Source organism: Mustelus asterias, unplaced genomic scaffold (genome assembly GCF_964213995.1).
Source record: "Mustelus asterias unplaced genomic scaffold, sMusAst1.hap1.1 HAP1_SCAFFOLD_79, whole genome shotgun sequence".
In the NCBI taxonomy this organism is placed as follows: Eukaryota; Metazoa; Chordata; class Chondrichthyes; order Carcharhiniformes; family Triakidae; genus Mustelus; species Mustelus asterias.
In genome coordinates, this window is record NW_027590137.1 from 803,122 (window position 1) to 829,439 (window position 26,318).

The window sequence follows — 26,318 nt, forward strand, 5'->3', positions numbered from 1 at the left end:
GCAGTGGGGAGCTCTCCCCCCCCCCCCGCGAACATTCTAAGGTGCTGACCAATGGGAACTCTGGAGGACCGGAAGTTCTCTGCTCCTCCAGCCAATCAGAGCTCCCACATTGTCTGAATGCGGAAGTGGATAATGGACTTGTTCAGCTGCTCATTCCTGCCCAGCAAAGCTGCTGCTGCTTCTCTCTCTGAATGAAGATTGAGACTCAGACAGACTCAAACTCCTCCTGTCGGCACCATCTGTGAGAGTGTGGGCCAGTGGTGCAATGGATAACGCGTCTGGCTACGGATCAGAAGATTCCAGGTTCGACTCCTGGCTGGCTCGATGTCAATTTGAAAAATAGTTTGTGAACTCCTTTTGACCGAAAAGAGGCCAACATCTGTGAGTAAAACACTTTCTTTGTTCCCCTTTTGCGTTTCTTTTGCATTCTGGGGGAAATTGAGGATTTGTTGAATTTTTAACTTCCAGGTCACCACTCGCTGCCTAAATAAAAATCCTCCTCACATTCTTCATGTATCTGTAACCAGGTAATACAGTGTATTACACACAGCATCAGTCAGCTCATTTATGGCCAAATGTAAAACTTTAACGTGGCTGTCAGCTTGAAGATTAATCATGGATCATTTGCACTTCCACAACCCCCTGAGGCAGCGGCTTCCAGGTAATGACCTTTCTGCACCAAAATAAAATTCTTCCCCACTTCCTTCTCCTTCTCCCAATCCAGTTATCCGGTCCCACATATGGCACAGATTTTAATTTCTAGCGTGTAGGCCGGTCGTTACACGTAGATTTTCAGATCTCTGTGTCCAGTACAGGAAGTAGTCAGTATGGATCCGTTAATCAGCCATAGACTTGGAGGTTGTATACTCAGGAGAGCAGAGTGAGAATGGGGAGAGAGTGTGTGGGATGGAGATTGACAGCTTTTGGGGAATGAGAGAGGAAAGAATGTTCCATAGAAACTAGAATTGTCTGTTCTGAATTTCTATCCTGTACTGACAGTGATGTCTGTTGTAAATTCCTTTCACAGATATCAGGAGATGAGGATTTATAGACAGAAATTTCAAACTAAACATCACATGAAGATTTGACAGTCATTCGATTTATTAGGACCTGAATATCATCGACCTTTGAATCTAGAAAAGCAATGTTTGTCTGATCTGTTTGCTTAAGGAGATTTTAAACATCAGTGTGACTGGAACACACCCGAATGAGAGTGTTCCAGTCCAGTGATAGTGGAAAGAGCTTTAACCAGTTACACAGGCTGAAACAACATTGCACCGTTTACAGTGAAGAGAGATCGTACACGTGTTCTGTGTGGACAAGGATTCAACTGACCATCAAACCTGGAGAGTCACAAGGACACCCGCATCATGGAGAAACTGTGGAAATGTGACGATTGTGGACAAGGATTCATGTTGCCCTGTGATTTGGAAATTCATCAACGCAGTCACACTCGGGAGAGACCCTTCACTTGCTCAGTCTGTGGGAAGGGATACATTAAGTTCTCCCACCTGCTGAGTCACAATCTCACTCACACCAATGAGAGACCCTTTAAATGCTCTGACTGTGGGAGCGGATTCAAAAGCTCTGGAGAACTGGTGTCCCACCAGCGCATTCACAGTGAGGAGAGACCGTTCAGCTGCTCTCTCTGCACAATGAAATTTAAATGGTCATCCACCCTGCGGAGACATCAGCGAGTTCACACCGGGGAGAGACCCTTCAGCTGCTCCATGTGTGGGAAGGGATTCTCTCGGTCCTCCGAACTGCGGGCACACCAACGAATTCACACTGGGGAGAGACCGTTCACCTGCAATCTGTGTGGGAAGGGATTCTTTCGGTCATCCGCCCTGCTGACGCACAAAGTCACTCACACCAATGAGAGACCCTTTAAATGCTCTGACTGTGAGAGTTGCTTCAAAAGTTCTCGGGATCTGATGTCCCACCAGCGCATTCACACTGAGGACAGACCGTTCAGCTGCTCTCTCTGCACAATGAGATTTAGATCATCATCAAACCTGCGGAACCACCAGCGAGTTCACTCCGGGGAGAGACCGTTCACTTGCTCTGACTGTGGGAAGGGATTCACGCAGTTATCTGCCCTGCTGACACACCAGCGAGTTCACACCGGAGAGAGGCCATTCACCTGCTCGGTGTGTGGGAAGGGATTCACTAATTTACCTAACCTGCTGAGTCATAAAGTCACTCACACCAGTGAGAGGCCCTTTAAATGCTCGGACTGTGGGAGTGAATTCAAAATTTCTGGGGAACTGGTGTCCCACCAGCGCATTCACACTGAGGACAGACCGTTCAGCTGCTCTCTCTGCACAAAGAGGTTTAAGAGGTCATCCACACTGCAGAGACACCAGCGAGTTCACACCAGGGAGAGACCGTACATCTGCTCTGTGTGTGGGAAGGGATTCAGTCAGTCATTCACCCTGCTGACACACCAGCGCCTTCACACCGAGGAGAGACCATTTACCTGCACCGAGTGTGGGAAGGGATTCACTCACTCATCCACCCTGCTGACTCACCAGCAAGTTCACAGCGGGGAGAGACCGTTCACCTGCTCCGAGTGTGGGAACAGATTCACACGGTTATCCAGCCTGCAGAGACACAAAGTCACTCACTCCCAGGAAAGACCCTTTAAATGCTCCGACTGTGGGAGTGGCTTCAAAATTTCTGAGCATCTGATAGATCACCAGCGCATTCACACTGGGGAGAGACCGTTCAGCTGCTCTCACTGCACAAAGAGGTTTGGAAGGGCATGCACACTGAGGAGACACCAGCGAGTTCACACTGGGAGAGACCATTCACCTGCTCTGTGTGTGCGAAAGGATTCACTCGATACTCCAGCTGCTGAGACACAATGTCCCTCACACCCAGGAGAGGCCCTTTAACTGCTCTGACTGTGGGAATGGTTTCAAAAGCTCTCAGGAACTGATGATCCACCAGTCCATTCACAGCTGCTGTGTGTGGGAAGAAATTCACCAGTTCATCCCTCCTGCTGAGACACCAGCGAGTTCACAAGTGATGATAGGGGTTGGATTCTGCTGTTATTGCTGCTGTTAATCACATCCAGGACTGAACCATGTTCATTCTGACAGTTGGTGAAGCGGGAGGGTCGGGGGGTTTCTTTCTGCTGGACTGGCTGGTCTCACAATTTTGCTTCCAGTGGGCTGATGCTCTTTGAGCCTGGGAGAGCACATTTCCACTGAAATGACCCACACAAACTGATGAAGAACATTTATTTTATCCTGGACAGTAAATAATGTTTTTCCTCCCACTACAGGTAGATCTAAAGTAAGTACATTTGTCTCTGTTCCATTGAGTCTACAGCACAGGGCCGGGCCAGTCGGCCCAATTGGTCTGTGTCAGTATTTATGCTCCACATGAGCCTCCACCCACCGCTCTTCATCTCCCCCCATCAGCATATCCTTCTATTCCTCTCTCCCTCATGTATGTATCCAGCTTCCCCTTCAATGTATCCATGATGTTCACCTCAACCACTCGCTGTGGTAGTGAGTTCCACATTCTCACCACTCGCTGGTAAAGAGGTTTCTCACTGAAATCCTGGTGGATTATTGAACCCCTTCATAACAAACAAAGAACAATACAGCACAGGAACAGGCCCTTCGGCCCTCCAAGCCCGCGCCGCTCCCCGGTCCAGGATTGAATCCTGAATCCAGGATCCCCGCCCAATTTTCCAGCCTATCTACATACCAATATCCTATCCACCGAGCTGTCCCTCACAGCTACGATGCTTTGTTCATTACAACCTATTAACTTACCCCCACCCCCCCATTCCAGACCATGTGATCTCCAGGGAGAGGCGAAAACCCAGAGTGAAAAACCCCAGGGCCAATATGGGGAAAAAAAATCTGGGAAATTCCTCTCCGACCCCCTGAGGCGATCGAAACGAGTCCAGGAGATCACAATGGCCCCGATCGGAAAATGCTTCCCAACCCTAGTCATTTCCACTTCCACGAACACCATATGAATTCCCTGCCCCCGAGACAGGTTCCCAACTATCCGCAGTCTCACTCTGTACTGGCACCAGCAAGATGATCATAGAATGAAGCCTTGAAACGAGAAACCAGGAACAATTAGCCCGCGCCGCTCCCTGGTCCAAACTCGACCACTCTTTTGTATCCCTCCATTCCCACTCCGTTCATATAGCTGTCTAGATAAGTCTTAAACGTTCCCAGTGTGTCCGCCTCCACCACCTTGCCCGGCAACACATTCCAGGCCCCCACGACCCTCTGTGTGAAATATGTCCTTCTGATATCTGTGTTAAACCTCCCCCCCTTCACCTTGAACCTATGACCCCTCGTGAACGTCACCACCGACCCGGGGAAAAGCTTCCCACCGTTCACCCTATCGATGCCTTTCATAATTTTATACACCTCTATTAAGTCTCCCCTCATCCTCCGTCTTTCCAAGGAGAACAACCCCAGTTTCCCCAATCTCTCCTCATAACCAAGCCCCTCCATACCAGGCAACATCCTGGTAAACCTCCTCTGTACTCTCTCCAAAGCCTCCACGTCCTTCTGGTAGTGTGGCGACCAGAACTGGACGCAGTATTCCAAATGCGGCCGAACCAACGTTCTATACATCTGCAACATCAGACCCCAACTTTTATACTCTATGCCCCGTCCTATAAAGGCAAGCATGCCATATGCCTTCTTCACCACCTTCTCCACCTGTGACGTCACCTTCAAAGATCTGTGGACTTGCACACCCAGGTCCCTCTGCGTCTCTACACCCTTTATGGTTCTTCCATTTATCGTGTAGCTCCTCCCTACATTATTCCCACCAAAATGCATCACTTCGCATTTATCAGGATTGAACTCCATCTGCCATTTCCTTGCCCAAATTTCCAGCCTATCTATATCCTTCTGTAGCCTCTGACAATGTTCCTCACTATCTGCAAGTCCTGCCAGTTTTGTGTCGTCCGCAAACTTACTGATCACCCCAGTTACTCCTTCTTCCAGATCATTTATATAAATCACAAACAGCAGAGGTCCCAATACAGAGCCCTGCGGTACACCACTAGTCACAGGCCTCCAGCCGGAAAAAGACCCTTCCACTACCACCCTCTATCTTCTGTGACCAAGCCAGTTCTCCACCCATCTAGCCACCTCCCCCTTTATCCCATGGGATCCAACCTTTTTCACTAGCCTACCATGAGGGACTTTGTCAAATGCTTTACTAAAGTCCATATAGACAACATCCACGGCCCTTCCTTCGTCAACCATTTTGGTCACTTCTTCAAAAAACACCACCAGGTTCGTGAGGCATGACCTCCCTCTCACAAAACCATGTTGACTATCGTTAATGAGTTTATTCCTTTCTAAATGCGCATACATCCTATCTTTAAGAATCTTCTCCAACAACTTCCCCACCACGGACGTCAAGCTCACCGGCCTATAATTACCCGGGTTATCCTTCCTACCCTTCTTAAATAACGGGACCACATTGGCTATCCTCCAATCCTCTGGGACCTCACCTGTGTCCAGTGACGAGACAAAGATTTGCGTCAGAGGCCCAACGATTTCACCTCTCGTCTCCCTGAGCAGCCTTGGATAGATTCCATCAGGCCCTGGGGATTTGTCAGTCTTTATATTCTCTAACAAACCTAACACTTCCTCCTTTGTAATGGAGATTTTCTCCAACGGTTCAACACTCCCCTCCGAGACACTCCCAGTCAACACATCCCTCTCCTTAGTGAATACCGACGCAAAGTATTCATTTAGGATCTCCCCTACCTCTTTGGGCTCCAAGCATAAGTCCCCACTTTTGTCCCTGAGAGGTCCGATTTTTTCCCTAACAACCCTTTTGTTCCTAACGTATGAATAAAATGCCTTGGCATTCTCCTTAATCCTGTCTGCCAAGAACATTTCGTGACCCCTTTTTGCTCTTCTAATTCCCCGTTTGAGTATTTTCCTACTTTCATTATACTCCTCCAGAGCTCCCTCCGTTTTTAGCTGCTTGGACCTAACATACGCCTCTCTTTTCCTTTTGACCAGTCCCTCAATTTCCCTGGTTATCAACGGTTCTCTAATCCTACCCTTCCTATCCTTCTTTTTTACAGGCACATGCTTGTCCTGTAGCCCTAACAACCGTTCCTTAAAAGACTGCCACATACCAGATGTGGATTTACCCTCAAACAGCCTCTCCCAATCAAGAGCTGCCAATTTCTGCCTGATCCCACTAAAGTTAGCCTTCCCCCAATCCAACACCTTACCCTTGGGACACCACTCATCCTTTTCCATCACTATCCTAAAGCTAACAGAATTGTGGTCACTATTTGCCACATGTTCCCCAACCAAAACTTTGAAGACCTGACCGGGCTCATTCCCCAGCACCAGGTCCAGTATAGCCCCCTCTCTAGTTGGGCTGTCCACATATTGTTCCAACGAACCCTCCTGTACACATATTACAAATGCCTCACCATCCAGAGTCCCTGCCCTCAGCGATTTCCAGTCTATACCAGGGAAATTGAAGTCTCCCACTACAACAACCCTATATTTCCTGCACCTATCCAGTATCTCCTGACATATCCATTCTTCCACTTCCCTTGGGCTGTTGGGGGGCCTGTAGTACACCCCCAACATAGTGACTGCGCCTTTCCTGTTTCTAAGCTCCACCCAGAGTGACTCGCTACACGACTCCTCCGAATTGTCCTCCCTCTGCACCGCTGTAATATGCTCTCCAACCAATACCGCTACTCCCCCACCTCTTTTGGCCCCTCCTCTGTCTCGCCTAAAACACTTGTACCCTGGAATATTCAGCTGCCAGTCCTGTCCCTCTTTCAACCAAGTCTCTGTCACCGCAACCACATCCAAATTCCTCGTGCGCATTAAGGCCCCAAGTTCGTCTGTTTTACCTGCTACGCTCCTTGCATTGAAGTATAAGCACTCCAGACCCCCAGGCTCAGTGAGGTCGTCCTCCCCCAGAGTGCTCTTCTTCTTTGCCAGCCTTGTCCCAGCCCCAAGCTCGTCCCCAGCCACCACACTTATAGACCTAATATTTTGATCCCCACCCCCCTGCCATACTAGTTTAAACCCCCCCGAACTGCATTAGCAAAGCTCCCAGCCAGGATATTTGTGCCCTTCCAACTTAGTTGTGACCCCTCCCTCTTGTACAGGTGCCATCCTCTCCTGAAAACCTCCCATTGGTCTATGAAAATAAAGCCCTCCCTCCTGGACCAGTCCTTTAGCCAGGCATTCATTTGAACCAACTCCCTATTCTTATCCTCACTGGCACGAGGCATTGGGAGCAGCCCAGAGATGGCCACCCTAGTGACCCTACTTTTTAACCTATTTCCCAACTCCCTGAATTGCTCTCTTAGGACCCCCCTACTCTTCCTATCTACGTCATTTCCACCAATGTGTATAATGACATCCGTTTCTTTATCTTCCCCTTTTAAAATGCCTCCTATCCGCTCGGAGACATCCGTGACCCCAGCACCAGGTAGGCAGACTACCATCCTGGAGTCCCGTTCGCCCCCACAGAATCGCCTGTCTGTCCCTCTAACTGACGCATCCCCCACCACTATCGCTCTCCTAACCCCTCTCTTCCCTTTCCGGGCCACAGAGCCTGACTGTGTGCCAGTGACCTGGTCACTGTGTCTTACCCCTGGAGAGGCACACTCCTCCACACTATCTAAAACAATATACCTGTTTTGGAGTGGGACAACCACAGGTGACCCTTCTTCTAACTGTCCACTCCCCTCCCCTCTCACACCTGTCACCAAGCCCTTCCTATTTTGAGACACCTCTGGAGACCTCCCTTGTACTTTACCCTTCTGCCCTTTACTCCTCCTAACTGTGACCCACGTGTCTTCCTCCCGATGCCCCGGTGTAACTAGTTGCCTATAACTGCTGTCAATTTTTCTCCCATTTTCCCTGACTAGGCTAAGGTCAGCGATCTGCAGCTCCAGTTCCCTAACACGGTCCCTCAAGAGCTGCAGTTCCACGCACCTGGCACATATGTGAACCTCTGGAAAGCCCGGTGTTTGCAGGAACTCCCACATCCCACATCGGAAGCACTGAACTGGCCGATCACTCATACCTGCCCTTATCCTTTATAGGGTTGGGTAAAAAATAACTAGCCTTGCCTTGCCCTTTTAGCCCAAGCCCTGTGAGCCAAAGCCCTTATAATGCACACTCTGCTACCCACTCACTCCACTGCCCGCTCCCGACGCTGCCCGCTGTATAGTGCAGACGGCTTTTTATGCTCCCGACGAACCCCCCAAGTAACTGCCTTTTATACTAAGACTCAACCTCCCAGAATCCCCTTCAGCTGACCTCATTTCCTCAATTCAAAACCCTGAAAAAAGCCCGCGAAATATACTAGGAATACCCTTAAATGAATAAATGAATAATTAAATCACTTCTTAGCTTACTCTCAGCACTCCTGCTAAGACTCTCTCCCCCACTCTCACTCCAGTTAAACAAAGAGTTAACCTTAAATTCTTCCATCAGGTCACCCTTCAGTCTTCTCTTTTCTAGAGAAAAGCAGTGCCAGCCTTTCCTGAAGGTTAAATGCTCTCAGTTCTGGGATTATTCTTGTGAATCTTTGTTGCCGCTTCTCCAGTGCCTCTATTTCCTTTTTCTAAATGGAGATCACAAATGTTGACAGTGCTCCCAGTGTAGCCGAACCCTGATTCTAAACAAGTTGAACAGAACCTCCCTGCTGTTCAATTCTATTCCTCGAGAATGGAACCCTGTATATGGGCCCCACGCTTTAGGAAAGATGTGAAGTCCTTAGAGAGGGTGCAGAGGAGATTTACAAGAATGACTCCAGGGATGAGGGACTTCAGTGAGTTCGAGAGACTTGAACAGCTGAAATTTCTCTCTTTAGATCAGACAGGCATTAGGATTGGGAATGGGGCCATTCAGCCCATTGAGTCCATGCTGGCTCTCTGTAGATCAAACTGTTGCCCTGTTCTCTCTCCGTGTCCCTGCGGATTTATTTCCCTGAAGTTCCCATCCAATTTCCTTTTGGAAACATTCCATTATCTCTGCTTCAGCCGCTCGTAGGAAGTGAGTTCCAGATATTTACCACTTCAAATGCAAACGAGGAGCAGAGAGCACAAAAGGAGGCCGTGTGACCCATTGTGCCCCTGCTGCCTCTTCAAACATTCTCAGCAACAAGGTCAGGGAGGCCATAGAACCATAGAAAATTACAGCTCAGAAACAGGCCTTTTGGCCCTTCTTGTCTGTGCCGAACCATTTTATGCCTAGTCCCACTGACCTGCACTTGGACCATATCCCTCCACACCCCTCTCATCCATGAACCCGTCCAAGTTTTTCTTAAATGTTAAAAGTGACCCCGCATTTACCACTTTATCCGGCAGCTCATTCCACACTCCCACCACTCTCTGCGTGAAGAAGCCCCCCCTAATATTCCCTTTAAACTTTTCTCCTTTCACCCTTAACCCATGCCCTCTGGTTTTTTTCTCCCCTAGCTTCAGCGGAAAAAGCCTGCTTGCATTCACTCTATCTATACCCATCAAAATCTTATACACCTCTATCAAATCTCCCCTCAATCTTCTACGCTCCAGGGAATAAAGTCCCATCCTATTCAATCTCTCTCTGTAACTCAGCTTCTCAAGTCCCGGCAACATCCTTGTGAACCTTCTCTGCACTCTTTCAATCTTATTTACATCCTTCCTGTAACTAGGTGACCAAAACTGTACACAATACTCCAAATTCGGCCTCACCAATGCCTTATATAACCTTACCATAACACTCCAACTTTTATACTCGATACTCCAATTTATAAAGGCCAATGTACCAAAGGCACTCTTTACGACCCTATCCACCTGTGACGTCACTTTTAGGGAACTCTGTACCTGTATTCCCAGATCCCTCTGTTCAACTGCACTCTTCAGAGTCCTACCATTTACCCTGTACGTTCTTCTTTGGTTTGTCCTTCCAAAGTGCAATATCTCACACTTGTCTGCGTTAAATTCCATTTGCCATTTTTCAGCCCATTTTTCTAGTTGGTCCAAATCCCTCTGCAAGCTTTGAAAACCTTCCTCACTGCCCACTACACCTCCAATCTTTGTATCATCAGCAAACTTGCTGATCCAATTGACCACATTATCATCCAGATCATTGATATAGATGACAAACAACAATGGACCCAACACCGATCCCTGCGGCACACCACTAGTCACAGGCCTCCACTCAGAGAAGCAATCCTCCACAACCACTCTCTGGCTTCTTCCATTGAGCCAGTGTCTTATCCAATTTACTACCTCCCCATGTATACCCAGAGACTGAACCTTCCTAACTAACCTCCCATGAGGGACCTTGTCAAAGGCCTTGCTGAAATCCAGGTAGACAACACCCACTGCCTTCCCTTCATCCACTTTCCTGGTAACCTCCTCGAAAAACTCTAATAGATTGGTCAAACATGACCTACCACGCACAAAGCCATGTTGACTCTCCCTAATAAGTCCCTGTCTATCCAAATATTTGTAGATCCTATCCCTTATCACACCTTCCAATAACTTGCCCACCACCGACGTCAAACTTACTGACCGATAATTTCCCGGATTTCTTTTGGAACCTTTTTTAAACAATGGAACAACATGAGCCACCCTCCAATCATCCGGCACCTCCCCCGTGAATACTGACATTTTAAATATGTCTGCCAGGGCCCCTGCAAGTTCAACACTAGCTTCCCTCAAGGTCCGTGGGAATACCCTGTCCGGTCTTGGGGATTTATCCACTCTGATTTGCCTCAAGACAGCGAGCACCTCCTCCCCTTTAATCTGTAAAGGTTCCATGGCCTCCCTACCAGTTTGCCCTATTTCCGTAGACTCCATGCCCATTTCCTCAGTAAATACAGATGCAAAAAAACCATTTAGTATCTCCCCATCTCTTTTGGTTCCATACACAGTGTACCACTCTGGTCTTCAAGAGGACCAATTTTATCCCTCACTATCCTTTTGCTCCTAACATACCTATAGAAGCTCTTTGGATTTTCCTTCACTCTGTCTGCCAAAGCAACCTCATGTCTTCTTTTAGCCCTCCTGATTTCCCTCTTAAGTAGCTTCTTGCACTTTTTATACTCCTCGAGCATCTGATGTGTTCCTTGCTGCCTGTACATTTCATACAACTTCCTCTTAATCAGTGTTACAATCTCCCTCGAGAACCAAGGTTCCTTATTCCTATTTACTTTGCCTTTAATCCTGACAGGAACATACAAACTCTGCACTCTCAAAATTTCTCCTTTGAAGGCCTCCCACTTTCCATTTACATCCTTACCAGAGAACAGCCTGTGCCAAGCCACACTTCCCAGATCCCTTCTCATTTCATCAAATTTGGCCTTTTTCCTGTTCAGAACTTCAACCCGAGAACTTCAACCATGTTAAATTCTAACATGTGACTGGAGTTTTATTTTAAAAATTAATGTTGGATTCACCTACATGCTTGTGGAAGCTGCATAGCTGGCAGGAATTGTCTGAACTAAGAATTTCTTCTATGAATTTGATCAGTTGGAGGACATTATATTCTGTCAAATCTGGCTCAAGAATAAGGTTGATTGCTCAGTTCAAGTAAGAAGGAAAGCTATTGGCTTGCAGCAAGTGTCTTTTCGAACCAGGATATCTTGTATTAACCTTATTCAGTTGTGGGACATGGGCGTCGCTGGCTGGCCAACATTTATTGCCCATCCCGAGATGCCCTTGTTCAGAGGGCAGTTGAGAGTCAACCACATTGTATGAACCAAATGTGTTCATTAATTATTACTGTATTTAGAACAAAGAACAAAGAAAGTTACAGCACAGGGACAGGCCCTTTAGCCCTCCAAGCCTGCTGCCGGACTAAGTTAAAACCCCCTACCCTTCCGGGGACCATTTCCCTCTATTCCCATCCTATTCATGTATTTGTCAAGATGTCCCTTAAAAGTCACTGTCATATCTGCTTCCACTACCCCCCAGGCAACGAGTTCCAGGAACCCACTGCTCTCTGTGTAAAAAATCTGCCTCGTACATCTCCTTTAAACCTTGCCCCTCACACCTTAAACCTGTGCCCCCTAGTAATTGACGCTTCCACCCTGGGAAACAGCTTCTGACTATCCACTCTGTCCATGCCTCTCATAATCTTGTAGACTTCTATCAGGTCGCCCCCTCAACCTCCCTCATTCCAGTGAGAACAAACCAAGTTTCTCCAACCTCTCCGCATAGCTAATGCCCTCCATACCAGGCAACATCCGGGTAAATATTTTCTGTGCCCTCTCCAAAGCCTCCACATCCTTCTGATAGTGTGGCGACCGGAATTGAACACTATATTCCAAGTGCAGCCTAACTAAGCTTCTCGAAAGCTGCAACATGACTTGCCAATTTTTAAACTCAATGCCCCGACTGATGAAGGCAAGCATGCCGTATGCCTTCTTGACTACCTTCTCCGCCTGCATTGCCACTTTCAGTGACCTGTGTACCTGTACACCCAGATCCCTTTGCCGATCAATACTCCTAAGGGTTTTGCCGTTTACTGTATATTTCCTATCTGTATTAGACCTTCCAAAATGCATTACCTCACATTTAGAACATAGAACATAGAACATAGAACACTACAGCGCAGAACAGGCCCTTCGGCCCACGATGTTGCACCGACCAGTTAAAAAAAAAAAACTGTGACCCTCCAACCTAAACCAATTTCTTTTCGTCCATGAACCTATCTACGGATCTCTTAAACGCCCCCAAACTAGGCGCATTTACTACTGATGCTGGCAGGGCATTCCAATCCCTCACCACCCTCTGGGTAAAGAACCTACCCCTGACATCGGTTCTATAACTACCCCCCCTCAATTTAAAGCCATGCCCCCTCGTGCTGGATTTCTCCATCAGAGGAAAAAGGCTATCACTATCCACCCTATCTAAACCTCTAATCATCTTATATGTTTCAATAAGATCCCCTCTTAGCCGCCGCCTTTCCAGCGAAAACAATCCCAAATCCCTCAGCCTCTCCTCATAGGATCTCCCCTCCATACCAGGCAACATCCTGGTAAACCTCCTCTGCACCCTCTCCAAAGCCTCCACATCCTTCCTGTAATGTGGGGACCAGAACTGCACACAGTACTCCAAGTGCGGCCGCACCAGAGTTGTGTACAGTTGCAACATAACGCTACGACTCCTAAATTCAATCCCCCTACCAATAAACGCCAAGACACCATATGCCTTCTTAACAACCTTATCTACTTGATTCCCAACTTTCAGGGATCTATGCACACATACACCTAGATCCCTCTGCTCCTCCACACTATTCAAAGTCCTCCCGTTAGCCCTATACTCAACACATCTGTTATTCCTACCAAAGTGAATTACCTCACACTTCTCCGCATTAAACTCCATCCGCCACCTCTCGGCCCAACTTTGCAACCTGTCTAAGTCTTCCTGCAAACTACGACACCCTTCCTCACTGTCTACCACACCACCGACTTTGGTGTCATCAGCAAATTTGCTAATCCACCCAACTATACCCTCATCCAGATCATTAATAAATATTACAAACAGCAGTGGCCCCAAAACAGATCCCTGAGGTACACCACTTGTAACCGCACTCCATGATGAATATTTACTATCAACCACCACCCTCTGTTTCCTATCCGCTAGCTAATTCCTGATCCAATTTCCTAGATCACCCCCAATCCCATACATCTGCATTTTCTGCAGAAGCCTACCATGGTGAACCTTATCAAACGCCTTACTAAAATCCATATATACCACGTCCACTGCCTTGCCCCCATCCACCTCCTTGGTCACTTTCTCAAAAAACTCAATAAGGTTAGTAAGGCACGACCTACCTGCCACAAAACCATGCTGACTATCACCTATCAATTCATTACTCTCCAAATAACTATAAATCCTATCCCTTATAATTTTTTCCAACATCTTGCCGACAACAGAAGTGAGACTCACCGGTCTATAATTCCCGGGGAAGTCTCTGTTCCCCTTCTTAAACAATGGGACAACATTCGCTAACCTCCAATCTTCTGGTACTATACCAGAGGCCAACGACGACCTGAAGATCAGAGCCAGAGGCTCTGCAATCACTTCTCTTGCCTCCCAGAGAATCCTTGGATAAATCCCATCCGGACCAGGGGATTTATCTATTTTCAGACCCTCCAGAATATCCTGCACATCCTCCTTATCAACTGTAATACTGTCTATTCTACTCCCTTGCAACCCAGTGTCCTCCTCAGCTATATTCATGTCCCCTTGCGTGAACACCGAAGAGAAATATTGGTTCAATGCTTCACCAATCTCCTCCGGTTCCACACATAACTTCCCTCTGCCATCTATAACTGGCCCTAAACTTGCCCTAACCAACCTTCTGTTCTTGACATACCTATAGAACGCCTTAGGATTCTCTTTAACCCTATCCGCCAAAGTCTTCTCATGTCCCCTTTTAGCCCTTCTAAGCTCGCTCTTCAACTCCCTCTTAGCCAATCTAAAGCTTTCTAGTGCACTACCCGAGTGCTCACGTCTCATCCGAACATAAGCCTCCTTTTTCTTTTTAACCAACAAAGAAACTTTTTTGGTGCACCACGGTTCCCTAGCCCTACCAATTCCTCCTTGCCTGACAGGGACATACCTATCACAGACTCGCAGTAGCTGCTCCTTGAAAAAACTCCACATGTCGGACGTTCCCAGTCCAGATTAAACTCCATCTGCCATCACTCTGCCCAAGACTCCAACCAATCTATATCCTGCTGTGTCCTCTGATGGTCCTCATCACTATTTGCAAATCCACCAACCTTTGTGTCGTCCGCAAACTTCCTAATCAAACCAGTTACATTTTCCTCCAAATCATTTATATATATATATAACAAACAGCAAGGTCCCAGCACTGATCCCTGAGGAACGCCACTTGTCACAGCCCTCCATTCAGAAATGCACCCTTCCACTGCTACCCTCTGTCTTCTTTGACCGAGCCAGTTCTGTATCCACCTTGCCAACTCACCTCTGATCCCATGCCACTTCTCCTTCTGCACCAGTCTACCATGAGGGACCTTGTCTAAGTCCATGTGGACAACATCCACTGCTCTACCCTTATCAATCATCTTCGTCACTTCCTCGAAAAACTCGACCAAGTCCGTGAGACACGACCTCCCCTTCACAAAACCATGTTGCCTCTCACTAATACATCCACTTATTTCCAAGTGGGAATAAATCCTGTCTCGAAGAATTCTCTCCAATAATTTCCCTATCACTGATGTAAGGCTCACCGGCCTGTAATTACCTGGATTATTCTTGCTACCCTTCTTAAACAAAGGAACAACATTGGCTATTCTCCAATCCTCTGGGACCTCCCCTGTATGATGTGGAGATGCCGGCATTAGACTGGGGTAAACACAGTAAGAAGTTTAACAACACCAGGTTCCTCTGGCTCCACACATAGATTCCCTCCCCTATCCTTGAGTGGGCCAACCCTCTCCCTGGCTACCCTCTTGTTCTTTATATATGTATAAAAAGCCTTGGGATTTTACTTAATCCTGCTGGCCAATGATTTTTCGTGACCACTCTTAGCCCTCCTATCTCCTTGCTTAAGTTTCTTTCTACTTTCCTTGTATTCCACACTTGCTTCGTGTGTTCCTCCCCTGTAGCCAGTGAGGATACAAAGATCTCTCTCAAGACCCCAGCAATTTCCTCCCTTGCCTCTCTCGGTATTCTGGGGTATATCCCATCAGGCCCTGGGGACTTGTCTACCTTAATGTTTCTCAAGAACCCCAATACCACCTCCTTTTTGATCTCAACATGACTCAAACTATCTACACATCCTTTCCCAGACTCATCCACCACCAAATCCTCTTTGGTGAATACTGACGCAAAGTACTCATTTAATATCTCTCCATTTCCTCTGGCTCCGCGCATAGATTCCCTCCCTTGTCCTGGAGTGGGCCAACCCTCTCCCTGGCTACCCTCTTGTTCTTTATATATGTATAAAAAGCCTTGGGATTTTCCTTAATCCTGCTGGCCAATGCTTTTTCGTGACCTCTTTTAGCCCTCCATTCTCCTTGCTTAAGTTTCTTTCTACTTTCCTTGTATTCCACACTTGCTTCGTGTGTTCCCAGCCTCCTAGCTTTGACAAATGTTTCGTTTTTCTCTTTGACGAGGCTCACAATATCTCTCATTATCCAAGGTTCCCAAAACTTGCCATACTTATCCTTCACCCTTACAGGAATGTGCCGGTCCTGAATCCCTATCAACTTACACTTGAAAGCCTCCCACACGCCATATGTTGATTTGCCCTCAAACATCTGCCCCATCTGGTAGCTATTTATTAGCTACCAGTCATTAACAGATGAGAAATTAATGAGCCTTAATTGAGTTATAGTTAATCAATGAATCAGTCGTCATAGTAAAAGATTGAGTTTTATTTGCTGTAAGAGTTTAATTGCTGTGTATGTAAAGAATGTGCAATGAGGATAAATGTACTGGCGAGAGAGACCTTCAAGCTCTGATTAGCCTCAATATTTGAAACTGTGAGAATAAGGGGATTGTATAGAATCAGATAAAGGGATAGTATGAACCAGTTCTCTTGTATTCCTGTCTAAGATAGTAAGAGGTGATGGTGTCAGTAATTGAGGATCCAGTTAAATTAATCTAGTGGTCAAATTGACCAATTGTCATGATACAACAGGCCCAAATCTGACGTGAGGTAATCGTCACTTTGTGGATAAAAGTAGAGGTTCTGAAGGTCTTCCTTGGGAGCCAAATACTGAAAACTCCCGAGGCTGAGTTCCAAGGAAATTACTGCCAGAGAAGGAGCCAGACTCCCGAGGCTGAATTCCACAAGAATTCCTGTGAAAGAAGGAGCCAGAGAGGGTTACGCTTCTACGGACTGATCACCTGCATGAAGTTGTAAAAGTCAATATCTTAAAGTTGTTCAGCAAAACTTTTTCATTCAGTAAACTTCTTTTTAAATTTCCTATCCAGAGAATTCTGCCTTTACCACAAAGAGGACAGGGAACAGGCTACAGATGAATTAAAGAGAAACCATTTGTGTCCAGAACATTGTGAACATCCTTTTACTCTGGTTGTCTTTGATGCTCAAGTCATTTTCTGATTGTTTTAACCATGTTCTGTTTCATTAATAAACTTTGATCAGTAAAATATTTGATTGTTCTGGACTTTTCCTGCTGAGATTGATGCACTTTAGAGAAAGCGGGTGAGAGGGCTCTTTAACAGAAAGTGAGTCCCTCTAAGATAATTGGCAAAGGAGCCAGAGGGGGAGATGAGATTTTATTTTATTTTTTGACACAGCGAGGTGTTCTGATCTGCCTGAAAACAGATTCAATAGAATCTTTCCAAAGGTTAAAGACTTGAAAGGGAAAAATTTGCAGGGCTGTGGGGACAGATCAGAGTGGTAGGATGAATCAGACAGTCCTTTCAAAGAGATAGCAGGGGCACGATGGGCTGAATGGACTCCTCCTGCAGCCTGTCAATCTCAGCCTCCTGCTTTTGTGCAGGTTAAAAGGGACAGATTTCAGTGCAGCCTCTTCCCTGTATATGTATTTAAAGAGACAGGTTTCTCTTTAGCTCTGAGTGACTGATATAACAATTGGTTGGAGGCCCATTTCCCAGTCAGTCCTCCAGCCCCTTCCTGTCTCTCTATTAGTGCGACGCCCATGGCAGTTTCCCAACTGGGGCGCAGGCCTCGTTATTCTCAGCTAAATTCAGCCCCCAGCTCCGTCGCCTGGCTGTCATTGACACGCGCAACAGAGAGACAGAAAGGTGCCCCAGGCTCAAATGGGAAATCAAAACTCGGGGCTTTAAATGAACTGTTAGGATCTCTGTAACGATCAACAATTAAAAAAAAAAAGAATTCTAAGCCCAGTGAGTAAATGAAAGAATCACACGACAAAACTTCAAGTTTCTGGCCTTTATTCCAACAAACTGGAAGCAACAATGATTAAACACTTTTTTGAAGGGAACATTGCTCTTAAACTTAAAATTAAACTTTGCCCTTTTACTCTTAACACCATCAAATATCCCACTCAACCGTTATATTTTATTCTGCCTTGGAATGTTGACACTCTTTCTCCAAAAACCAGTCCAAAGTGATTCTTTACTCCCCAAGGGTTTATTTCCATTGTTTTCCTTTTCCAGTCTGGCAACCTTTAATCCCAGAACTGTCCTTCACAGTGATGGTTCTCCTGGGCATTTTCCCACTCACACAAGCAAGGCGAATCTTCCAGCCTTGTTTCACAATTCTCAGGAATTTGTGACCAACATTCAACACCGGAGCAGATGTAGGTCATTTGGCCCTTTGAGTCTGCTCCACCGTTTATTTAGGTCATGGCTGATCTGTTTGTGTTGCGTTCCACATTCTCGTTCTATACCCAATACTTTTGATTCTCTTACCCAACAAGAATTGGGATAAAGGCAAAATTCTGCTGTTGTTGGAATCTGAAACAAAAACAGAAAATGCTGGACAATCTCACCAAGTCTGACAGCATCTGTAGAGAGAGAATAGAGACAACATTTTGAGTCAGGATGACCCTTTGTCAGAGCTGAAGACAAGGAAAATCGGACATAATTTATACTGTAAGGGTCAAGAATTGGGAAGCAATCTATTAAACCTCCTCTGAACCACTTTCAATGCATTTGTATCATTTCTTAAATAGGAGACAAAGTTGCACCCAGTGTTCAACATGCAGTCTCCGTAATGCCCTGTATAACTGAAGCATAGTAAGAAGTTAAACAACACCAGGTTAAAGTCCAACAGGTTTATCTGGTAGCAAATAAACCTGTTGGACTTTAACCTAGTGTTGTTAAACCTCTTACTGTGTTTACCCCAGTCCAACGCCGGCATCTCCACATCATAACTGAAGCAGAACATCTTTACCCCTTTGTTCAATTTCTCTCGTAATAAAGGATAGCATTTCATTTGTAAGAACTTTGATTTATTTGAACTAAGATTTATGGGGTTCTCTTGTTTACAATAACCTCCCTAATCGTAAATCACACCAGGTTCCAGTGACTTAACCATCTGGCAAGAAAGAACACATTGAATGGTGAATTCAGAAAGTTTATTAATCATTAAAAATGTAACAAGTCAGAAAGATAAAACAGAGTGTTGATTAACAGTGAATAGAGAAAGAATAGAAAAATGTTGAAAGCCCATCTTAGCCAATTCCCATAAATCTTCAATTATAAACTAAAATAGACATGAGTTTTCAGATGATTTGAAAAGAAATGAATTGTCTGCTGAAAGGGTTAACTTTTCTTCAGAACCTAAAGGGATGGGGAGTGAGCAGAAAAAAATTGGCACACAATAATACCACTTTACACAAGTAAAAAAATCAAAACAAACTCGATTGTAAACTTCAGCTCTTCATTTTTTTGTTATATTCCATAACCTAATTATTTTAATTGGATCAGTTTTTTTAGGGATGGATAACTTCTGTTCTTTATAAACTGCTTCACTCATTTTGTTGATTCTACATGGGCTCGCAGAATCAGAACCCAGACTTTACCATCCTTATCCTTTTTCCCCTTTTCCCACCACTCCCTCTGTTTTGCAGGAAGGTCGTAGGGATTCCAATCAGAACTAATCATTTTATCATAAAAGTTAAACACTGCGGATGCTGGAATCTGAAACAACAACAGAAAATGCTGGAAAATCTCAGCAGGTCTGACAGTATCTGTGGAGACAGAATGGAGTCAATGTTTAAAGTATGGATGACCCTTCATAAGAGCGGTTATGAAGTGTCTTCCAGACTCGAAACGTTGGCTGTATTCTCTAATAATTTTATCGATACGTTTCTTGTTCTTAGTTTCCAATTAGCAGGTAAGAGACCTGTCCAGTCCTCACTCGAGCTCTGATTTTTTCACTGGCCATGCTTGAGTCAGTTTATAACCATTAGAATCTACTCAGAGGTCTGCTTTTCAGTCCAGTGCTATTTGGAGTATACCGTCACTTCACCGACTAACGGGTCACAAACCCCTCAAAGTTCTTATCACAAATTTGGGATAAAATAATTTAAACAATGCCTGAGAATGCTTTTTAACTTCTTAACCAACTATCTCCCACTGTTTGTTGATTGGTCAGACCTTCTCTTCACAGATTCGGGTATCTCAGCCACTGAACACCAGTCGGTCCTGGAATAAGTTTAATTCTAACTCATTCTGAGTAAATATTCTCACCAGGTCCTCTGTTGGGCACTAAGCAGCTTTAATGGTCCGTGATTGCAGAAACTGAGCAGTCATAGGAATGTGGTCAAGATAGTCCAGTCCCATAATGCCTCACATTCAATCTGCAGTCCTTCAATTATAACAGAATATGTGGCTGTATGTAGCTGCCTCGACCATGGTCAACCCCAACACTGCCTTCCTGAACTGTTACAATGCCTGAGGTGTAAGTACACCCACAGTGCTGTTAGGGAGGGATTACCAGCTACATATTCCAGACTTTCACTGGACTGTAGATGGATACCAGATTGACATATTCCATTCAACCACTCCCAAGGTGAGTTATTCCAATTCCTTTATTGTCCAGGACAATATATTCACAATATCATTAAAACAGGAATTAAACATTCCCATTTGGTTTCAGGTTCTAACACATTCTGTTAGTTTGTTCTTTATTGTCAATGTCAGGCTGGGGTTGTTTCCCTTGGAGCAAAGGAGGTTGAGGGGAGATTTGATAGAGGTGGACAAGATTCTGACAGGTTTAGATAAGGTGGACAAAGAAAAGCTGTTCCCATTAGCTGAAGGGACAAGGACAAGGGGGACACAGATTTAAAGTTTCAGGTGAGAGATGTAGGGAGGGATGTGAGGAAGAAAATGTTGATGCAGCGAATGGTAATGACCTGGAACTCGCTGCCTACGAGGGTGGAGGAAGTGGAGACAATAAACAATTACAAAGGAAATTGGATGGGCATCTGGGGGAGTTTCAAACAGAAATGCTGACTAAATATCTCTGAACTTCCTAACATCCTGTCACTCTGTGATCCTTGTGAAATTTGAAATCAGGTATTCACAACAAGACTCAAAGAGCATCAGCCCACTGGAGGGAAAGTTGTGAGACCGGCCAGTCCAGCAGAAAGAAACCCTCCGACCCTCCCCATTGACCAACTGTGAGAATGAACAAAATGCAGTCCTGGATGTAACTGAGAGCAGAAACAATAACAGCAGAATCCAACCCCTGTGAACTTATTGGTGCCTCAGCAGCTGTGATGAAATTCTGAACACTTTTTATACACTGAGCAGGTGGACAGTTTCTCCCCAGTGGAACCTCACTGATGTCTCAACAGGTGGGATAACTGAGTGAATTCCTTCCCACACTCAGAGCAGGTGAATGGTCTCTCCCCATGTGAATTCGCTGGTGTCTCTGCAGGTTGGATAACTGACTGAAACCCTTCCCACACTGAGAGCAGGTGAATGGCCTCTCCTCAGTGTGAACTCGCTGGTGTCTCTGCAGGTGGGATGACTGAGTGAATCTCTTCCCACACTGAGAGCAGGTGAACGGCCTCTCTCCAGTGTGAATTTGCTGGTGTTTCTGCTGGGTGGATAACTGACTGAAACCCTTCCCACACTGAGAGCAGGTAAATGGTCTCTCCCCAGTGTGAACTCGCTGGTGTCTCCGCAGGACGGATGACCGAGTGAATCCCTTCCCACACTGAGAGCAGGTGAATGGCCTCTCCCCAGTGTGAACTCGCTGGTGTGTCCGCAGGTCGGATGAACGAGTAAATCCCTTCCCACACTGAGAGCAGGTGAATGGCCTCTCCCCGGTGTGAATGTGCTGATGTGTCCGCAGGTCGGATGACCGAGTGAATCTCTTCCCACAACGAGAGCAGATGAATGGCCTCTCCCCAGTGTGAACTCGCTGGTGTATCTGCAGGTTGGAAAACTGACTGAACCCCTTCCCACACCGAGAGCAGATAAACAGCCTCTCCCCAGTGTGAATTCGCTGGTGTCTCTGCAAAGTGGATAACACAGTGAATCCCTTTCCACACTGAGAGCAGGTGAACGGTCTCTCTCCGGTGTGAACTCGCTTGTGTGACTGCAGGCTGGGCAACAGAGCGAATCCCTCCCCACACTGAGAGCAGATGAATGGCCGCTCCCCAGTGTGGCTGCGCCGATGAGCATCCAGCAGAGAGGGGGCTCTGTATCTCTTTCCACAGTCTGCACATTTCCATGGTTTCTCCATGGTGCAGGTGTCCTTGCCTCTCCCTTGGGTGGACAATCAGTTGAAGCCTTGTCCACACACAGAACACGGGTACAGTCTCTACCCGCTGTGAATGGTGTGATATTTATTCAGGCTGTGTAACTAGTTAAAGCTCTTTAGTCAGTGCTCTGGAACAATCTCACTCGGGTGTGGCAGTGTGTTGCTGCTTTTCCATTCACTGATGGCCGAAGTCTTTTCAAATCGAAGTGGAAGCTTTAATCTGAAGCTCAATGGCCAACTTCCGCATTGAGACGTCACAATGGAGCGCTGCCTGAATCAGCCAATAGGAATTACTCGGCTCCGCAGTGACGTTGTGGGGTTCCATGGCGCAGGCCCGGCTCGCGGACCCGGGAGCCCCGCCCCCACCCATTGTTCCCCTCCCCCTGCACCTCCTCCAGCCACGGTTTCCAGGCAACCGGCTGGCGGCTCCGGCCAGAGCGAGAAGCCGCTCGGTGATCTCCCCCTCCCCCCTCTCTCTCCGGCGGCTGCTGCTCCAAAAAGAGATCGAGAGCGGACCGCTGGCGGCAGCCGCACTGCGCCTGCTCCGGACAGCTCGGCTCAGCAGCGCTCTCTGCGCCTGCTCCGGACAGCTGGGCTCAGCAGCGCTCTCTGCGCCTGCTCCGGACAGCTCGGCTCAGCAGCGCTCTCTGCGCCTGCTCCGGACAGCTCGGCTCAGCAGCACTCTCTGCGCCTGCGTGCTGGGCTGCCAGCTGAGGGAGTTGGGGAGGGGACTTTGCAAAATCACTTCCCATCAAATTCTTCCAAGTCCCGCAGTTTGATTTGAAACAGAACAGCTTCTGTTTGTAGCTTCACCACAGACTCAAACTTCACACACAGACTCAAACTTCACCACAGACTCAAACTTCACCACAGACTCAAACTTCACCACAGACTCAAACTTCACACACAGACTCAAACTTCACCACAGACTCAAACTTCACACACAGACTCAAACTTCACACACAGACTCAAACTTCACCACAGACTCAAACTTCACACACAGACTCAAACTTCACACACAGACTCAAACTTCACACACAGACTCAAACTTCACCACAGACTCAAACTTCACACACAGACTCAAACTTCACACACAGACTCAAACTTCATCCTCTGGACAACATCGTATTTCTCATTTTATGTTTTTAAGTTTCCTTTGTACTTTGATTTCTGTTCGGGCTGTTCCCCCTCCTTTTTGGGGAGCTGCCCCTTTTACTTTGTCCTGATTTAATCTGAGTTTGTTTACTTGGTTTGACCTAAAAAGAGGACAACATCTGTGAGGAAAACACTTTCTTTCCCCCCCTGGGAAATACAGAGACAGAGAAATTCTCTGGAACTGGAATTAGAGCCAAATATACTGAGGGGGGAAATGTTTGTGATTTTGTGGAACCTGTTTTTATTGTCTGAGCTTTTTAAAGTGTAATTTATCTTGTCTATTCAAATACTGTTTCTTAATGAATGATTCAGTGATGTTAATTTTAGATTAATTTTGAAAGTAAAAATGTTTAAAAATGAAACATTGTCTTTTAGTTTATTCCAATGGGATTTGTGGGAATTTGTTTATTATAAGGTGACCATGAGGATCGTAACAACATTGATATGTCTGGTGTTGTTATATGGTGCATATGATGTGGAGATGCCAGTGTTGGACTGGGGTGGGCACAGTAAGAAGTCTCACAACACCTGGTTAAAATCCAACGGGTTTATTTGGAATCACGAGCTTTCAGAGCGCTGCTCCTTCTCACCTGATGAAGGGGCAGCGCTCTGAAAGCTTGTGATTCCAAATAAACCTGTTGGACTTTAACCTGGTGTTGTGAGACTTCTTACTATATGGTGCATATTAGGTATATTATTTATGGATTTGTATTACAGTTGATGTTGTTTAATTCCAGAATAGTATTGTAACTACACTGTATATTTTCCAGTCAAAGAGTCAGCAGAGCACAAGATAAATCAATTCAGCAACTTGAGTCCATGCCAAGTCTCTGTCGGGGAATCCACTCAGTGCCATTTGTCCTCGATATCCCTGTTCCCCAGTACGTTTAATTCCTTCAAGTGCCCGACCAACTTTATTTTGAAATCACTGGTCGTCTCCACTTCCACCACTCTCATCGTCAGTGAGTTCCAGAACATGATTGCTTGCTCCCTAAGTCAAGTTCTTCCGCACCCATCTGTATCTCTAATCATGTAATAGAGTTCTGAATATTGCATACATTTTTAGTCCACTAAATATGCTAATTTTTTATATGCTTAGACACGAGCCTGTGTGAAGATTTCAGGAATATGTGTCCTGTACATGAAACAGTCAGCACGGATCTGTCGATTAGGATGAATCAGCACCCTCAGGACAATGTCTATTTCAGGTCCAGCAAAGTGAGAATGGAGGGAGAGTGTTTGGGATGGAGATTTACAAATTTTCAAGAATGAGAGGAAAGAATGTTCCACAGAAACTAGAATTGTCTGTTCTGAGTTTTTATCCTGTACTGACAGCAATGATTTTTGTGAATTTCTTTCACAGGCTATTAGAAGGGGAGAATTTACAGACACAAATCTCAACAAACATGACGTTAGGATCTGACAGAGTCACCCAATTATTCAGGATCTGAATACCATCGGCATTTGAAACTAGAATGGGAAATGTTTGTCTGTTCCTTCAAACTGTTTAAACATCAGTGTGACTGGAAAATCACTGAGACACATTCACTCGAGTGAGAGTATTCCAGTGAACTGACTGTGGAAAGAGCTTTAACCAGTTACACAGCCTGGAAAAGATTGAAGGATTCACAGTGAGGAGATAGACCATGTATGTGTTATCTATGGGATCAAACCTTCATCTGAACCTGCAAATGTACAAAGACATGCAGACCATGGAAATGTAGGGACTGTGGGAAGGGATTCAATTGTCCCTCGAAACTGGAAACCCTTCGATGCAGCCACACTGTGGAGACACTGTTCACCTGCTCTGAGTTTGGAAGGGGATTTCGTGATTCATCCACCCTGAGGAATCACCAGCGACTTCACATCAGGGAGAGGCCATTCACCTGCTCTGAGTGTGGGAAGAAATTCAGCGATCCGTCTGCCCTGCTGACACACCAGCGGGTTCACAATGGGGAGAGACCATTCACCTGTTGTGTGTGTGGAAAGGGATTCACTCAGTCATCCCTCCCGCTGACAAACCAACGCATTCACACTGGGCCGAGGCCATTCATCTGCTCCGAGTGTGGGAAGGGATTCACTCAATTATCTAGTCTGCTGAGACACAAACGATTACACACTGGGAAAAGGCCATTCATCTGATGTGTGTGTGGGAAGTGACTCAGTCAATCATCCAGTCTGCTGGAACACTGAGGCACCTCCCCCAATAAGAAACCTGTTCAATGCTCTGACTGTGGGAGCTGCTTTAAAACCTGAGCCTACCTGAGGGTCGACCAGCGCATTCACACTGAGGAGACCCCGTTCAGGCGCTCTCACTGTGTAAAGAGCTTTAGAACATCATCTGACCTACTGAAACATCAGGGAATTCACACTGGGGAGAGACCCTGATAATTCCCACTCACTTTCAGCGATTTCTCATAAAACCTACCAAATTGGAAGCTTCTGCCTGAAATTTTATTTTCCCTTCATTTCCAAACTGAGACCATTCACCTGTTCAGTGTGTGGGAAAGGATTCACTTGTTCAACCAAGCTGCTGAAACACCATGGCAGGCACACCGATTAGTGATCTTTTGGATTCTCTGCCTGTGGGTGTTAACTATATCAATAGAGGTTAAGTTTATTCAAATGGAGGGCATTGATTAGACAGTTATAATGAGCAGGTACAAAGTGGGACTCACGAATATAACTTGGAGTCAGAGTTGAACCTGTAATGTTTGATTCTGTGAATAAATCTAGACCAAATAAAGATTGACTCCGCCCCAAGGCTGTCAGGATTATAACATGGTAACAGAAAATGCTTGTCTCGTGGTGAATGTTGGAAACTAAAAGAAAGTATATTTCAGACAGAAGCTTCCAATCCCAGCAGCTTTTGTGAGAAATGACTGAAAGGCAGTGGGAATTGTCAGGGTCTGATTACCTGCTGATGCTCTCGGAGTCTGAACCATACAACCAGTGGAAGAATGAAGTGAC

At 46.1% G+C, this 26,318-nt stretch overlaps 4 protein-coding genes and 1 non-coding gene across 6 annotated transcripts in view; 3 read left to right on the top strand and 2 right to left on the bottom strand.

Moving 5' to 3' along the window:
- The window catches only part of LOC144483844 (uncharacterized), a 168,081-nt gene that overhangs the window by 130,291 nt on the left and 11,472 nt on the right, over positions 1-26,318 (bottom strand). The window lies entirely within an intron of this gene.
- Positions 1-26,318, top strand: part of LOC144483839 (uncharacterized) — a 259,901-nt gene that overhangs the window by 59,927 nt on the left and 173,656 nt on the right. The window lies entirely within an intron of this gene.
- LOC144483811 (uncharacterized) lies at positions 116-17,130 on the top strand. Of its 2 annotated transcripts, XR_013496044.1 has the most exons (3): positions 116-381; positions 1,028-3,300; positions 16,958-17,130. XR_013496044.1 is itself a non-coding variant. In XM_078202349.1 (2 exons), the coding sequence occupies exon 2, from the start codon at positions 1,371-1,373 to the stop codon at positions 2,895-2,897; it is 1,527 nt and encodes a 508-aa protein (XP_078058475.1). In that variant the 5' UTR covers positions 125-381; positions 1,028-1,370; the 3' UTR covers positions 2,898-3,303. The 2 variants fall into 2 exon arrangements, 1 of the variants encoding a protein (XP_078058475.1); XM_078202349.1 differs by lacking the exon at positions 16,958-17,130 and having other exon boundaries at positions 125-381; positions 1,028-3,303.
- trnar-acg (transfer RNA arginine (anticodon ACG)) lies at positions 252-324 on the top strand. The gene has a single exon. It is a non-coding gene; the product is annotated as a tRNA-Arg (tRNA).
- LOC144483793 (uncharacterized) overlaps positions 21,262-26,318 on the bottom strand; it is a 34,087-nt gene continuing 29,030 nt past the window's right edge. Inside the window, 2 exon segments of the mRNA XM_078202333.1 lie at positions 21,262-21,338; positions 21,341-22,103. Of these exon segments, the coding sequence (XP_078058459.1) occupies positions 21,262-21,338; positions 21,341-22,103 (840 nt within the window).

Bases quoted from the DNA above. Each gene is read 5' to 3' on its own strand.
- LOC144483811 (XM_078202349.1), top strand. From the start codon at position 1,371: ATGGAGAAACTGTGGAAATGTGACGATTGTGGACAAGGATTCATGTTG.